The sequence below is a fragment of the Eptatretus burgeri genome, chromosome 16 (assembly GCF_056783735.1).
Source record: "Eptatretus burgeri isolate ZD-2024b chromosome 16, Ebu_testis_v1, whole genome shotgun sequence".
NCBI classification, from domain to species: domain Eukaryota; kingdom Metazoa; phylum Chordata; class Myxini; order Myxiniformes; family Myxinidae; genus Eptatretus; species Eptatretus burgeri.
Window position 1 is genome coordinate 59,478,964 of NC_140976.1, and position 16,750 is coordinate 59,495,713.

Sequence of the window (16,750 nt, forward strand, 5' to 3'; positions counted from 1 at the left end):
CAAACTTTAAATCGGCATAATCATTGTACTTCCCTCTGACTTTAAAAGAAGATGCTGGGAGAAAATTTCCAAGCGATGTTCAAAGAAAGCACATTCTCTTTTTAGACAAGGTCGTTTTAGAGTAACAAAAGCACGTTTTCATCAGAGGACACCTGCCAGGAGTCAAAAATCGACGTAAAGAAAAATGAAGAAACATTTCGCAAATGCACTGCAAACGATTTATTCACACAACCACGAGTGAACATTCAGAAAAAAATAAAATAAACAAACACAGTCACGATACCGTACAAGGTCCTTTGGAATAGCAGTTTTGCATACACCTATGGCTATTCGGTATCTCAAACCTTTATTGATATGCAAACTGACATACTGGTCAACGGCTAAATTACACCTTCAGCTCATTCATCAAATGGCTTGAGGTGACCAGACCTGGTTTTGGGTCATGATTCGACAAGTCCCAGAAATAATAATTTCGAAATCCAGATTTGTCAAGTGGCAGCTCAAGCAAACAGTTACAATTCTTGGACACACAAGTGCACACATTAAATCCAGTGGAATAATTATTTTACCGTATTAGTACTGTTGACTTTTCAGTGCAAGGAAGTGTTTGTTACATGAGTGGCAAAAGCAGTGAGGGCATGGTCCCCATTGTCACACTCATCAACCTCAAGCCTCGCAAAGTGCCGCTACACCAGGAAGAACTTTACCTGAAAAACAAAGCACAAATCGCTCGATTGCTACCAAACTACGTCCACAAGGCCAGTGTCAAAGTGAGAGTACACCAGTTCACAGGTATAGGAGGCATCGGAGGAAGCAAAATTAGGGAACTCATTTTCATTTAGCCAACGTGTCCATACAGACACATTTTATGTTATCAAAGTGACATTCTACTTATGTTGTACACAAATAAAAAATGATGATTATGGGCAGGTAAGCAGTGTCGTACCTTCCAGAAGCTCGAGGCTGGCCCCTCCTCCAGTGCTTACATGGCTAACCTTGTCCTCGGTATTCCATTTTGCACAGCAAGTTGCCGTGTCACCCCCACCTGTGAGGAACGATATCAGAGGGAAATAAACGCGATCAAAGGTTGTTCGGTTATTAAAATGGTTGAAAATTGGTAAAAGGCCGAAAATTGAAGTCAGGAAAATTGGGGGAAAAAAATGCAAGGACGACAGAGCATCGGAATCCCAATCTCTTCACCGTGCATCTCCAGTTTAATGTAAGGGTCGATTCAATGGTTATATCATGTTATAGACTATTTTGTCAAGTTAAAGCAACACGATCCTCGTCCACTTCCTAGATCACTTTGGAATTGCACCTCTAACTCTTGTTATGGGCTGGCCAAGAGGTATGCACACTCGCCTCCGAGCCATCTAGCCTGGGTTTGAATCTCAGCTCGAGGTATAAACTGTCATCCCGGTGTTTCACAGGCAGGGTAATTCATCAAATATGTGTGCGCCATCCTTCGGATAGACGTGAAGTGGGTGTCCTGTCTGCTGGCATGAGTTGGTGGATGTTGAATATCCCAGTGTCCTTCATGAAGATCAGGCGAGCTCACACCAGCACCCTGAAAAAATATTCCTGCCCTAACCTACAAGGGGCACTCACTGACTGCATCAGTGGCACAGTCGTGCCCTCAGCCAATGATGATACAGCGATGTGCTGCATAAAAAAAAAGAATAAAAAGTACTTTTTTCTTTCTTTATTTTTTTAACACTAATTTTATTAAAAGTCCTTCCCGGTTATAGGCACAGATTCCAAACAGCAACCAAGACAGGAATGTAAAGGTCTACACCGTGTTATGTAGAGACCTCAACAAGTAACATCACGAAGATTACAAAAGCAAAAATCAACACTCGTTCTTGAAGAGATCAATATGCTTTTGGTGACAAACTTCCGGTTCGGGTTCTCCGCGCATGTATGGTAGAATTAGAGCTGCTCTGTTCCATCTCACCAAAGCTAAGTTTTCCAAACCTTTCGTGTATGTCATTTGTCAATGTGTTGTTGTTGAACATCCCATGCAATATTTCGTTTTAATTTGTTCGTTTGTTATTTATTTTGTATTGTCAAGGCCTGAACAGCCTTTTCAAAGCCTTCCTCGGACAGAAAGTGTGCCTACACTTAGCTCTGTCCTGGGTGTATTCTGGAGGATCTTGCTTTGATTTCCCAAACACTATCCTATTTCTATTTCCCCTCTTCGTTTCAAAAAAATAAAAAATCACAACAAACAAGTAAACTTAAAAAAATATATTAAGAATAATAATTTTTTTAAACCAGAATTTTTTTTTTAATTAAAAACAAAAACCATTTTAAGAATGCATTTCAACCCTTGTATCTCCTTTCACAAATGCGACAAGTGTTTTTCTTCTCCAATGCAATATGTCTTCATCTTTAAAAGGAGTATTCCTTCAAGGTTTTTGTTTGCTCACTTCCTCATTCTCAAACCTCACCCCGTCCACTCACACTCAAAAAACCTTCCCGGCATCCCTCGCACTCAAACCTTCCCCCACGCCCCTCACACTCACTCAAACCTTCCCCACGCCCCTCGCACTCACTCAAACCTTCCCCCACGACCCTCACACTCGCTCAAACCTTCCCCCTCACCTCACCCCAAAAGCCTCAAGTTGCCCCTTACCTGCAAAGTCCCCTCCCACATTATTCACCATCCCAACAACTCCTCCCCCTATCTCTAACTGTGTGAACCTCAGATGTTTGAGGTCTCCACTCTCACCCAACAGATCTCTCAATCCAGGCTGCTGCCGATACACCAGATATCATCTGTTTAATAGAATCCTTCCTCCCACAGGACATCCGCAATTCCTTAGTGTCTCTCCCCAGTTACTGTCTTCTGATTTTATTGGCCTGAACCACACCCCAGTCGTATTTTCATCAATATCTCAATTTCCCACTGCCCTTCAACTGACCTTACACCTCCCAACCACCAGGAGTATCTCTGGCTGCGATAGCCCCTCCACTCCCACCTCTTGCTCATCTCGATGTTGTACCGCTCGAACAGTGACGACTCCATCTACATCTCTCTCTCAGACAACATGGACAAACTTCTAACCACTCAACCGAACTTTCTCTTCCTCATATATGTGGTGATTTCAATTGTCACCATGCAACTCGGTTGGGTGTTGGCACCTCTCTCACCGGCCATGACACTTCCGCAAAGCCATGACACTTCTGTGACTCCATCTGTAAACTTTCCAACCCAAATTTCTCCCATTGGCAAATCCTCCCTTCTGGACTTGGTGATGATAAACTTTCTCATAAATGTATCCTGCTCTTCCTCTGTCCCAATTGGTTCATCTAATCATATAATATGTTTGTGAAAGTCAACAACTCTGGCTATTCGCAGAGAACTGCCTCAATGGCGGCGAGTCTAGCATTTCACTCAAGGAGATTGGCCTGGATTGCAAGCAGCCATCTCTCTTCAGAACTGGTCTCCCCTATCTACTGCCCCTGATGTTAACTCAACCTGGGAATTCTTCCACAGAATCCTGCTCTCTTTTCTCATGAACAGATTCATCTCATCTCGTCTTAAAATATCCTATCCTTCTTCTCGCCAATGGTACACTGGATCCTGGGGTGAGGCAGGTGCTCTGCATTCACGTTCAACAACTTGTCTTCTCTTCCTGGAAGGCAAATCTGACCGAAAGCAATCTAGAGTGCATTGTAATATAGGTCCCGAACAAGTGTGTCCACTCTCAGGAGAGCCAGAAAATAACATCTATCCAACCTCAAGAATGAACTTTCAAACTTCTCCCGACTCTAAAACCTGGTGGCACCTTGTCAAGTCAGTCTCTGAAGTATGCTCCTATTCCATCCCTTCCCCTTCTTCAAACGGCATCACAATCACTCCACTCATGAGAAGGCTGAATGTCTCAATTTTGTGTTCAATATCTTGTGTCCCCAACCCCTCACTCTCAGAACCCATCCTTCCCTGTCGTACCCAATTGCTCCTGGACTCTGTGTCTTTTGCACCTGAGAAGGTGGAGAAGGTTCTTTCAACCCTCGACTGACTCTGCTACTGCACCAGACAGCATCAGCTCGCGTGTCCCAAAAACTTGCTCTGCTGCTCTCACATCCTCTGCCGCTCTCACACATCCTCTGCCATTTTTTCACCCTGTAATTTGCCTGTGGTCATCTTTCATCTGCTTGGTAATCCACCAACATCACTGCACTACATAAAAAGGAACAAAAACTGAACCGCTAAACTACAGACCTATCAGCTTACTTCCAACCATCAGCAAGGTCATTGAATCAATCATCGCAATTGAGAAGAAAACCTTCCTTTTCGCCAACAACCTCATCTCAGATCACCAATTTGGATTCAGACCTGGTCACTCCACCTTAGACATGCTGCTTCTACTCACCTAACAATGGATGGAGGCCCTCCGTGTCAGACATGAAATCAGAGCCATCTCTTGGGCTTTTGATACAGTCTGACATCCTGCCTTGCTCTACGTCTACAAACTCTCCCTATGACATCCAAGGTCAACTCCACACATGGCTTACCGACTTCCTCTACTCTCGTAGCCGATATGTGGCACTCAACGAAATCCTTTCATCTCCTCTCCCTATCAAGACTGGATTCTGGGCCCATCCTTCTCCTAAACCAGGGTTCTGGGCCCATCCTTCTCTTAATCTTCATCAATGATCTCAATGACTGAAAATTATTTACGAATTTATTTGCTGATAGGAGGATTTTATCTATTTGCTGAGGACTTCACCCTCTGTTGTGACATCCCTCATCCTTCAAACAGGCAGGCTGCAGCCTCTTCCCTCTCTTCCGACCTTGAAAAAAAACTCAAGATGTTTAAACACTCGGTATGTGTGTCTTTCAGTCCTAACAAATCTCACCTTCTCACGACCTCTCTCTGAAAGGACCGTTTGGCAAACCCTCCTATCTACTTTCTTCACAATCCTCTTGAGAAAGTTCAGTCATCCATACTCCTGGATCTCACCATTAGTATCAGCCATGATCTTTTTTGGGCAAACCATATTTCAAAAGTTGGCTTCCAAAGCCAGCCACTGACTGGGTATCCTTCGTCAAACAAAGTCCTTCCTTGGCACACCTGAGCTAGTGAGCTCCTATTCACTGACAAGGCTTTTGTCCACAGCTTGATGGAGTACTGTTTTCCCCTCTGGGCTGGCTCCCCTCCCCTACCCCACATATTGCTCAGCTTGACACCAAGGAAACCAAGGACTTTAAGATTATTGGAATCCCCTGCGATTAAGCTGGGTCTATGAGCTTATCACTTTGCCATCACAAAGAGTTTGGTGATTTCTCAGTCTTCTACATCCTCCTTTCTTGTCTTGCACCCTCTGCTCCTGCCATGCTTTGTCCCCTCCAAGTTTCTGCAAGAATCACATGGTTCACCATAAACCACCTTCTGGTGAAACTACCTAAATTCAGGATCACTGCTCACCTCCACTCATTTGTTCCTCTTTTTTTCTCCGTCTCTGGAATCAGCTTCCACATCATCTTCATTCTCATTCTTCTCTCCAGGTCTTCAAGATAGCTGTTCACCACCATCTCAGATCACTCCCAATCAAAAACAATGACCTTTTTTTTTACCCTCGTTAACCTGACCAAAATCCCTCCTCCCAATTTTCCTTCCTTGGAGTTTGCTTCTTATCCCTGTTGTCCACCCCATGCTTGCGTGTTTTGCATCCTGTTTTTTGTCTGTTACGTCCTGATCCGTTCACTGTACCAGCTTTTCCACGAGCCTCGACTATGTGTACAAAAAAAAAAAAACATTGCAAAGAAAGCGCATGCAACATACACTCAGAGCTCAAGCACAAAATGAGGAATGATACGAACCAATGATGGTAACACAACCCTTCTCAGTGGAAGTCACCACAGCATCCATGACTGCACGAGTGCCGCCTGAGAACTTCTCAAATTCAAACACCCCAACAGGACCATTCCAGACAATCTGGCGTGAGCGTTTCACCACCTGCACAAACTTCTGCACACTCTTGGGCCCGCAGTCCAAACCCTGGAAAATAAGGAGGGCAGACAGGGTAAAAATGCAATGGTTAGATAACTGAGGCATGGAGACGGGAACGAGGAGGCTGTGGATGGGGAAAAGGGGTCGTGAGTTTTAGGCGCACAGAACCATATCTGAGCAGAAAAGATGGTCAAAAGACACGGATTTCATTTTATGTACATTGTGTTACGAGAGGTTTGTCCAATTCCCAATCAAATTGGGAGAGACACATAGTTTGATCTTGCCCCAACAACAAAAGAAAGCTGAGCATATCAACACCATCTTTACTGAAAAAGCCAAGATCCCAAATCCCTCCCTTCCCCGACGCACATAACACATTGCTCTCTACAGCATGAATGTTGAGAAGCTCCTCGTCAATCCTTATACGATCTCTGCAACTGGACCTGATGGCGTTCACACTGCAAATCCTCAAGAATTGTGATTTGGCCCTATCAATTTTCCTCACTCTTCTCCATTTCTTTCTCGGATGCTTTCCTGTCTTCATCTTCGAGAGTCACAGATGTCACCTCCATTCACGAGAAGAGTTCCAAGTATGATCCAGATCAGTGAACAAAGCAATGGAATCTATCATTGCTGCAGAACTCCAGCGTCATCTCTTGTCCAACTCATTCCTCATCACCAGTTTGACTTCTGCCCCAGCTATTCGACCGTGGACATGTTGCTTCTTCCAATCGATCCCTGGAGCTCCTAGCCATCACAATCTGTCACATCTTGTCTGAGGTAGAACACATCGTCAAACTGGCCTCTGACTCAAGCTGACTTTTTGGTATTCTCTGCAAAGCCAAGTCCATGCTAAGCCACTCAGAGCCTATTACAGGACTTCACCTGGAATACTTTGATTTTCTTCTTCATTTTTTGCATACAATGTCTCGGCTTGTGAAAAAGCTAGAACAAAGTGGAAAGTGAGGATACACACCAACAAAAGGCTAGAGGGACACAACAGAGGGACCCTTGGAGGAAGAATGGGTGAGGTGGGGGGGGTGAATGAAAGAGTAATGAGTGGGGGTGGGGAGGGAGGCACTGAAAGAAGAGAAAGGGAAAACTAGGGATGAAATGTCAATAGAACAATAAAGGTAAAGGTAGGTGGAGGAAGAGGGTAGAAAAACAACTTGAAAAGGAAGGGGTACATAAATGAGGATAGAAAAGATCATGAGTATGAATAGTATCGACTTGAGGTCATGAGGAGGATGAGACATTATAGGGTATTGTTCACCACTCTGAATTTGTGCAGCTGCTTCCACCAAGTTGCCCCAGAGGTGATACAAGTCTCAGGCTGTCAGTGTAATGGTATATCGCTGGGAGAGTTAACCAATCCATAAATTCTGGAGGAATTAACCTGTTCGTAAGGATGAGTTATTCGTTACTCCAGGTTTCATTCGCCTAAATATGACCAAAGCAAACAAATAAAAACTCTCCTTCTCCCCTCCCAAAGTATAAAATTAATGGAAGCAGGAATTTCTCTCACCATCCATCCGTCAGGAATGCCACCCTCAGTAGTGGCTGTGTCAGTCTCAGCATTCTCATCGAAGCGATCAGCAATCAGGAAATCGCAGGGAAGGGTTACTTCGACACCCTTTTCTTTGGCCTTTTCCATGAGTTCTGGAACAATGGCTGCTCCTTCCTCATCAAAAAGCGACGAGCCAATCTACTCACATACAAGGGGCAAGGCATTACAGTTTGGTGTTTGAACATTTCCCAAACAGTCCTCCAATATCAACGAAGTTCCATGGAATCGTATGAGGTGAAAGAAAGCAAGAAAAAAAAACACACCAATCAACAGATTCAGTGACAGGTGATTCATCAGTAAGGGAGAAAAATACTCCGAGAAAACCTGAACGTGCTCGAGATATTCTGCCCACTCACTGGAGGATGTACGAGTACTCACCTCCATGCCATGCAGGACCTTCAGAAAAGTGTAGGCCATCCCACCACCAATTATCATCAAGTTCACCTTGTCCAACAGGTTGCTTATCAGCTGAATTTTGTCCTTGACTTTAGCTCTATCAAAAATTATGCAATAAAACAAAATACGACTGTTATAACAACACATCAATAAAACCCTGGCTCTCGTATGAAGAAAACAAAAATGCAATACAAGTAAATAAACTATCAAATTTACAAGAATGAAACCATTCCATTCAAAATCGAGAAAAACTATGAATTAACTGACATACATGTATGTAAAACACTGCACACCTTTGGCTCGACCTCCTTATATGTCCCATATAATCCCCTTCCCCAACCTTCTTTGTGCTGTCCTCTCCCACTCTCCTCAATAAAAGTTGAAAACAGGACATGATACAAGGAGCTGAAAGAAAGCAAGGGAGCACGATGGTGCAGAAAAATAATGAATAATTTACGGACCTGTGGTAGCTTATACATCTTGCTGTGTTTGAGCCTGAGGAGTAAGTGCTGAAATCTGTCGATCCAGGTTCTTCCCAACATCTTTGTTCTTTGTTCCTTTCACATTTCTTTCTTATTTTTATTTTTTTATAATTCCCTTCATTCATTCCAATTCTTGCTTTTTCTTCTTTTTCATCTTTATATTCCTCTCTTTCATCATCTATGTCTCGAAGGAAAAGAGAATTCTTGCAGAAATGTTTCTGTAAGGTTCACTTGCTTGCACCTGGATGGGTTTGAGGGTAGTGAAGTAGCGGCTGAAACTGGAATCCAATCCAGGTTCCCCCTGATGACTCCATCTTTGCTCTTTACTTCTTCGGGTTCCTTCTTGGTCGACCATTTCATTAACTTCTGACACAGAGCAAGGATGACCGGTTGTTTTTTCTTCAAGTTTCCTCAGCTCCAGAAGATCCTCTCCAAAAGCTACATTTACCGCATCGGATGAGCCCAAAGGATAGCCTAAGACTTGCCTCTGAGTCATCTAGCCTGGGCTATCCTGTTGTTGGTCTTACCGGCAAGGCAAAGCATCAACAAGTGTAGTGTCCTTAGGTCAGATCAGGTCAGCTGTGGGAGCATGCGCCGAAGCAGCGCATCACTGCGTCCACTTTCTCCCGGGACTCCATTGATCTCAGTCTAGCCATCCCCCAGGCAGATGCCTGGCCCATCCTCCATCTCCTTGAGATGTTGATCAACCTGCTGCAACGAGGCAGGTGGTCGGCCCATTGGCCTCCTCCACTCACGAGACTCCCTCGCTGAGAGAATCTGGTGAACAGGATCAGTGTCAGGAAAACGAGCCACATGTCCATACAGGCACAGCTGACCCTCACGGACTATGCGGGTAACAAATCTCATTTGAGTCTCTCTCAGCAACCGCTCATTGGACACAAAGCCCGACCAGTGATAGCCAAGCATTCTCCGAAGAGACCTGGTACCAAAGGAATTAAGTCTCCATCTCTGACCAGGGATCTGAGTCCAAGTCTCACATCCATAGTGCAAGACAGAAAGCAACAAGGACCTGAAGACTCCGACTTTCGACCTGCCCAGGTACCGACAGTGCCAAAATGCATCATCCAAAATGAATCCATGACTTCCCAAGCCTGACCCAGACGTCTGTTGACCTCTGGCTCACAGCCAGCAGAGACATGAATATCATTGCCAAGGTAAGTGAATGTCTGTGACCTCAACACAAACAGTTACAGACAACACATATCAGCATCCAAGATGTCATTGAAAGCCTGGATCTTAGTTGTGACCCAGGAAACCCATAATCCCAGCAGCTCCAACTCCTCATTCAGCACCTGAAAGGCCCCCAAAAGGATATCCAGAGCCTTTGCAAAGATGACTGCATGATCTGCGAAATCAAGGTCAGAGATCTTGACATTCCAAAAAAGATACATCGCAGCTTGATCTCTCCGACATCCTCCCCAGAATCCAGTCCAGAGAAGCAGTGAAAAGTGTGGGCACCAGTACACACCCCTGACGAACACCAGTAACAACTGGAAATAAGTCGGAGATGGTATCATCACATCTCACAGCATTCTCAGTACCAGAATGTAGTTCAGACAGCAGATTGATCAGTTTTGGTGGCACCCAACGAAGACCAAGTATCCTCCAGAGGGCATCCCGATTCAGTGAATCGAACGCTTTACAGAGATCGACATAGGCTGCAAGCAGCCCCTGCCGAAACTCTCATCTGCGTTCGGTGAAGACCAGAAGAGCAAGGATACGATCAATCATTGACCTCTGGTGTAAAGCCTGACTGCTCTGGGTGCTGGTGCTCAAGCAGATGGTGGTGAACCACATCAATAATTATCCGAGCAAAGACCTTGCCCGGCACTGAGAGCAGCGTCACCCCTCGGTAGTTTTTGCAGTCTTGGCGATCACCCTTCACTTTCCAGAGAGGGACAACAAGGCTCCTCTTCCAATCAGTTATGATGATGCCTGTGTTCAAGGCAGAGCACAGAACTGCATGCAACGACATGAGTACAGCATTTCCACCAGCCTTGAGTTCAAGTTCAGAATGAATGCCACAGATCACTCTAGTTTTACCCCATTCCAACTAGATCACGCAGCCTGTGTTTCCACAAACAAAGGTAGAACGTTGATTGGAGAGTCAGCAATATGAATAGTAACACCCCTGACATCCAACTCAACAGCTGGTGGATCATCCTGGTACAGCCACTCAAAGTAACTGGCCCAGCGGGCCTTCACTTCGAACTCCTCTGTCAAGATCCACCCCCCCACCCCCACACCCTCCACTCTAACTGCAGTGCACCGAGAGACGGGCATGCAAGAACGCAATGCACAAATTCCCCTGTAAGCAGGACGAGAATCACTTGACCACAGGTGATGTTCCACCATCTCACAGTTTCCTCGCACACAGGCCGCCTTGTCCACCCTCAGCACAAGTACAGTTTTACGCCTCAGCTCCCTGAACAGCTCAGCTCTGCCATTCAGCCTGGCCCTGCGACTCTGGTCAATGGTATCCAGTGTCCCTTGAGAGACAAAATTCTTCTTCGCCCTATGGTGAATTCCAAGACATCCACCGGCAACATCAAGGACGGTGGTCTTGAAGGTACTCCACAACTCTTCAGGTTCCCCAAAGCACCCAGACCCACAAATCCTCACTCAGCCTGTTCGCAAACTCCTCAGCTACCCTCTCGTCCTTGAGCTTGCAAACATGCAGCCAGGCTGGGATGGTACCATTCTCCTGGAGTTAAGCTGCAACTTCAGCATGACAACAACAAGCATGTGGTCTGTGTTGAGTAATTGAGCACTCCCGTAGACCCTGCAGTTCTGGATCATCCTCCAGCAACCATCAACGAGTACATGGTCAATCTCCTTTGCCACACAAACCAATATTGGAATACAAAGTCCAGCGATGAGCCTGTGGGTGCTGAAACCATCAACCAGCCACCCTAAGTCCATGACTTCTGGCAAAGTAAAGGAACTTAATGCTATTCTGGTTCACAGTTCCAGACCCAAGGGGAACAAAGCATGTCTCATAACCATCCCTATCAGTTCCAGTCGATGCATTGAAATCCCCCAAGATTAGAAGAGTATCTAACCTGGGACACTGATCAACCACAGACTCGAGTGTTGCATAGAATGCGTCCTTCACGGTGAGATTACTCGCCTGTCGGAGCATATCGAGAAACCAGGGAAATGACACCCAAGGAGTGACAAATCCTTCCTCTCATAATATGCTCGTTGACCGGTGTTACCTCAATTATAATCGGAGTCTACTTTTGGACACTGCTACAGCAACTCCTTGGGCATGGTAACCATCAGAGTGACGAGTCCAATAGTAAGTGTAACCACCCTCCATGATCTCACCACTATCCGGTCTCTGAACCTCAGAGTGTTGCAATACCGATGTTCAAACATTTGAACTCAGATGATCATCCTCTCTTAGGGATAGGACATTCCAGGCACCCACCGAAAGGGATCGCCACAGGTTAACTCAAGGAGATCGCTGTGTGGTGGACAACACCACAGCACCACCCTGAAACACAGTACCACAATCCAACCCGGGAAGGTTACCCCGCGTTTTTCCTTCAATCATCAAACAGTGAGGGTCCCGAAGGGTTTGCTCCAATCCCGTCATCCAGTGAGCTGCCCTGTGAAGGGCAGCTGCACAGGCGGAGTGGGAGTGGGTTTTCAGTTTTCTTTGCGTTTTTCTTGTGCTTTGCAGAGTGAAGGGTTTTACCGTAGCCGAAGTGCAAATCCTGTCACCAACCTCCTAAAGATATATATATATATATATATATATATATATATATATATATATATATATATATATATATATATATATATATATATATATACATATATATATACATATATACAGTAACCTAACTGCAGGAGGACTTCTGTAGACAGTTGGGCACTTGATATGGATGGCTGTTAGCTCACAAGGAGCTCCGCCGGCCTTTGACAGGTTTTCTTTTTAATCCTGCTGGGTGTCCATATCCAGACACCCTCCTCATCAGAAAACCTGGTGGGGGAGACAGTTTAGTCGCTGACAACTCGACCATGAAACTAGTACGTACAGGTTTATATGGTGCCTATAGAAAGTCACAGATCTAATCTGGCTTGACCTGACATTAAGCTTGTCCTTAGGATGAACGTCAAACTGCCGGCATTAGTTGGCGTGTGTTAAAGATCCCATGGTGTCCACAAAGACAAGGTGGGCTTTCGCTGGCATTGTGGTCAAATTCCAAATTCCTACTCTAGCCTACAACGGCACTGCATCAGTGGCAAAGTCATGTTCCCAGAAACGACGCAACCAGCAGCCACCGGCTGCATACAAAATGAAATGAATGAACTGCATTTGATATGCTTTGTCTTAGCTCTTGCCGGTTGATACATGTACTGTTCATCGTCGTGTATCTATACGCAAGTAATCTTGTAAATTCTTACTTGGCTCCGTTATAAAGATTTTAAGTTATAGATAGTTTGCCTAGGCCATGCTCTGCAGCCCCCACCTCCCCACAAAACTGGCTGTCTGTCCACCTCTACTTTTTGTTCCTCTTTTCACAGAACTGCTTTTTATTGCACTCTTCCCTCCAGGCCTTCAAGAAAATAATAATAATAAAAGGCTCATACTGCATTTCCTCCCCTACTCTATGTTGTTAGCTCATTGTATCAAACTGTGGCCCTCACTGCCAACCTATCACTACATGTCCATTTTCTATCCTCTCTAAGCTCACAATTTTACATACAAAAAACTAAATATAAAAGTAAGGGACATACCCTCCCATGATAGCAAGGAAGGGTCTCTCAGGTTTTTCCAAAGCCTTGGCAAAATAGTCGAGCTCCTTCTTCATGAGGAAACCTGCAGCTCTCACAGGGAGCTCACATCCCACCATGGAACTATCAAGCAAGAGAAGCAAAAGAAGAATTTAAGGCTCATCGGAACTGGCTGGTATTATTGGCACAGCAATCAGAACATCCATTCTCAATATTAATCACTTGGTAGAAAAGATTGGCTTTTGATTAAAATATATTATCCCTCTTCCCCCTACCCTCCCAATCAGCATTCCCCAGTATGTGGTAGGCCCCTCCCTGCCTGTGTGCACGGTGCGCAGTGCCGAAAGCATCGTTGATGTAAATGTCCCCCAACTTTGAGAGGGATGCACGGAAAGTCTTCACATCTCCATCGCTCGCCTTCAGCTGCACCACAGTACAACAACGGGCATCACCTTGGAAACCTATTACATCATCGGTCAGTGTACAAACAGCAACAAACTTGCCACACCACAACCCACATTATAGTTGTGGTGGGACACGACAGAGAATGGCAATTAAGTGAACTTGTCTCTTCCAATAAAGATGTGGAGGCCGCTCTCAACAACATTTCAGAAATACGTCCCTCCAGAACCTGAAAATTTATTTATTCAATTAATTTTGCACTTACAGGTGGTACAAAAACACGGTTAAGCCTTTAAAAGTCCACTTACATGCATAGCAATAACAAAGAATTTACAGAGCAAACAATAAAAAAAACTTAGAGTATTGGAACAAGTATAGTACAACGAAAACAATACCTTATAAAATATGAGTACAGCATTTGGTAGAGCGCAGTTTACGTGTTGTATCCCACTGATAGCCCGGATCTGGATCTGGACATTAACCAAAATCTAATCGGCTTGGTTCTTGTCACCTACCCAACTGATCCACCTCGTCTTATCCGAATCCGTCCATAACTTTTTGAAATATTGTGACACACACATATATATATATATATATATATATATATATATATATATATATATATATATATATATATATATATATATATATATATATATATATATATATCTATCTCTCTTCTGCTTCTTCCGGCTGCTCCCGTTAGGGGTCGCCACAGCGGATCATGCGTATGATCCGCATAGTGATTTGGCACATGTTTTACGCCGGATGCCCTTCCTGACTCAACCCTGGTCGCCTCTTACGGCACAAGGATAATGACTATATATATATATATATATATATATATATATATATATATATATATATATATATATATATATATATATATATATATATATATATTTTAGATATTCAGAAAATAGAAGCAATTCTTCCTTATCATACACCCAACCTGTTCACCAAATTTCATTCATATCCATCCATAACTTTGAGATATCTTGGAATACATCATTGTTGGGCCTATCTCTCAATGGTGAAGACTCGCTTTAAAAAATTACAGGATCCAGATTTTCACCAAAAATCTAATGGATTTGTCCTTGTCAAATACCCAACCTGTCCACCAAATTTCGTATGGATCCCTCCATAACTTTTTGAGATATTCAGCTCACAGACAAACAAACAAACAAACAAACAGGGGTGAATACACAACCTTAATCCACATTCGGTGGTGGAGGTAATAATAGCTGGATGATGTGTTTTGTGAATTTTTACATGACACATTGGATGTTAGTTAAGCTTTCAATGGATAAACGAAAAACTGAGGAAGGCCTAACAACTGCCTTCCTACTTGTTGAACTGTAATGTTAAAGGACAAGATGCTCAAAGTTAGTTGCAACGATGAAATTACAACTTGATTGTGGGGAGATCAGACACAACAATGGTAATGGAAATTGAAAGCATGGAAGAGATGAAAAAAAAAATATTCAAAATGTGTACCTTGTTCCCAGCAGCATCCTTTCCCTTCCCTTCCTCCTCCACGTGGAACCGAAGGTTTTCCAGCAAAATGACGGAGCTTGGGGATGGGTTAGCACAGGCCGCCTCCACCTTGGTTCCAACACAGTCTGAAAGAAACTGCACCTCCCTTAGCAAGAAGCACGGGAAAGTCAGGAAGAAGAAAAGCAATAAGTGAAAGTTTGAAGAGTGTAGAGCAAGGGGGAAATGTCCAAAATGACCTTTACATAGCCAGGCTCAACTAGCTAGTTGAGAGAAGAAACGGTAGATACAGTAAACCTTCAAATATCGTGGGTTATAATATCGTGGGTTTCGACCAATCGTGAGCAACCTATTGTTTTTTCACAGTGTTAAATTTTGGCCAATCCCGGTTACTGAGATGAGATGAGTCATTGTTTGCATCCGCTTGTACGGTTATCTCCCATTACGAGCCTTTTGTTGTTTCTCGCACACCGTTAATTGTAGAAATCAGACCAGCATAGGGAACAAAGCTAAGTTTAATAATGAATAGTCATCGAACAGCAAATGACATGTGGAGATCATGTAATACTAGATCTGCAAGATCTAGTTGACAAACAACAGTTAATAATGGCGCCCAAATGTAAAACGATGGCCAAAATTAATTGTGTCAAAAGGCTGAGAAAGGTTATGACATTGCATGACAAAATCGAGATGTTAGATAGGTTGGCACCAGGTGAAAGCACAGCATTTGTGGGCCACCATTACAGGATCAACTAGAGGGGGAGCACTCGGGAGAGTGCAAAACCTCCGCCGCAAATACTGCTGGGTCACTCAAGTGAACCTTGTATCTTATTCATTAAATATGATGTCAACAGTGCTGACAGAGTTATACTGAAAAAAAAAAAAAAAAAAAAAAAAATCGAAATTTTGTTGAAAAAAAAGTTGCAAAAATGTTTTTTTTCTCCAACAATTTTTTTTTGGGGGGGGCATTGGAAATCACTTAAAACATGTAGGAATGCAAAAAAACAATTTTTTCTTTTTTTGGGGGGGGGGGGGTGGAAATCACTTAAAACAAGTAAAATTGCAAAAAAAAAATTTTCTCAAACTATTTTTTTGGGGGGGGTTGGAAATCACTTAAAATATGTAGAAATGCAAAAAAAAAAAAATTTTTTCTCTAACAATTTTTTTGGGGGGGGGTAGCAATTTTTTTGGGGGGTTGGAAATCACTTAAAACATGTTGAAATGCAAAAAAAATATATTTTCTCTTTTTTTTTGGGGGGGGGGTAAAAAAAATTTGGGGGGAGGGTTGGAAATCACTTAAAACGTAGAAATTCAAAAAAAAAATTTTTTTTTCTCTAACAATTTTTTTTTGGGGGGGGGGGACCAAGTCCAAAATTTAATGGCATGATCCTTGGACCATACCTAACCCCCCCCACCCCCACCAAGTTTCGTCGAAATCCGTCGAGGAGTTTTTCCGTAATATTGTTCACAAACAAACAAACAAGTAAACGCGAGTCGAATATCCATGCAAGTGTTCCTGCCAGCAAAAGCACAAAAGTGTCATTCCGGTCCTGTGATCCTCTTATTGAAAGGAGGGAAAAAGCACATAATGTTGGGATTGAGGACCAAACAGAAAAAAACAAATGCCTTTGAGTGGACCGGTGATATGGGAGAACCAATTGTGGATTTATTCATTCGAGTAG

At 43.6% G+C, this 16,750-nt stretch overlaps 1 protein-coding gene across 1 annotated transcript in view; it reads right to left on the reverse strand.

The window, feature by feature from the left end:
- Positions 1 to 204: 204 nt before the first annotated feature.
- The window catches only part of LOC147011138 (phosphoglycerate kinase-like), a 30,081-nt gene continuing 13,535 nt past the window's right edge, over positions 205 to 16,750 (reverse strand). The window contains exons 4-11 of the mRNA XM_085860280.1: positions 15,072 to 15,216; positions 13,492 to 13,595; positions 13,176 to 13,295; positions 7,906 to 8,020; positions 7,486 to 7,665; positions 5,831 to 6,008; positions 947 to 1,045; positions 205 to 707 (exon numbers count right to left, since the gene is read on the reverse strand). Of these exons, the coding sequence (XP_085716406.1) occupies positions 667 to 707; positions 947 to 1,045; positions 5,831 to 6,008; positions 7,486 to 7,665; positions 7,906 to 8,020; positions 13,176 to 13,295; positions 13,492 to 13,595; positions 15,072 to 15,216 (982 nt within the window). The 3' untranslated portion in view covers positions 205 to 666. The remainder of the gene's footprint in view (positions 708 to 946; positions 1,046 to 5,830; positions 6,009 to 7,485; positions 7,666 to 7,905; positions 8,021 to 13,175; positions 13,296 to 13,491; positions 13,596 to 15,071; positions 15,217 to 16,750) is intronic.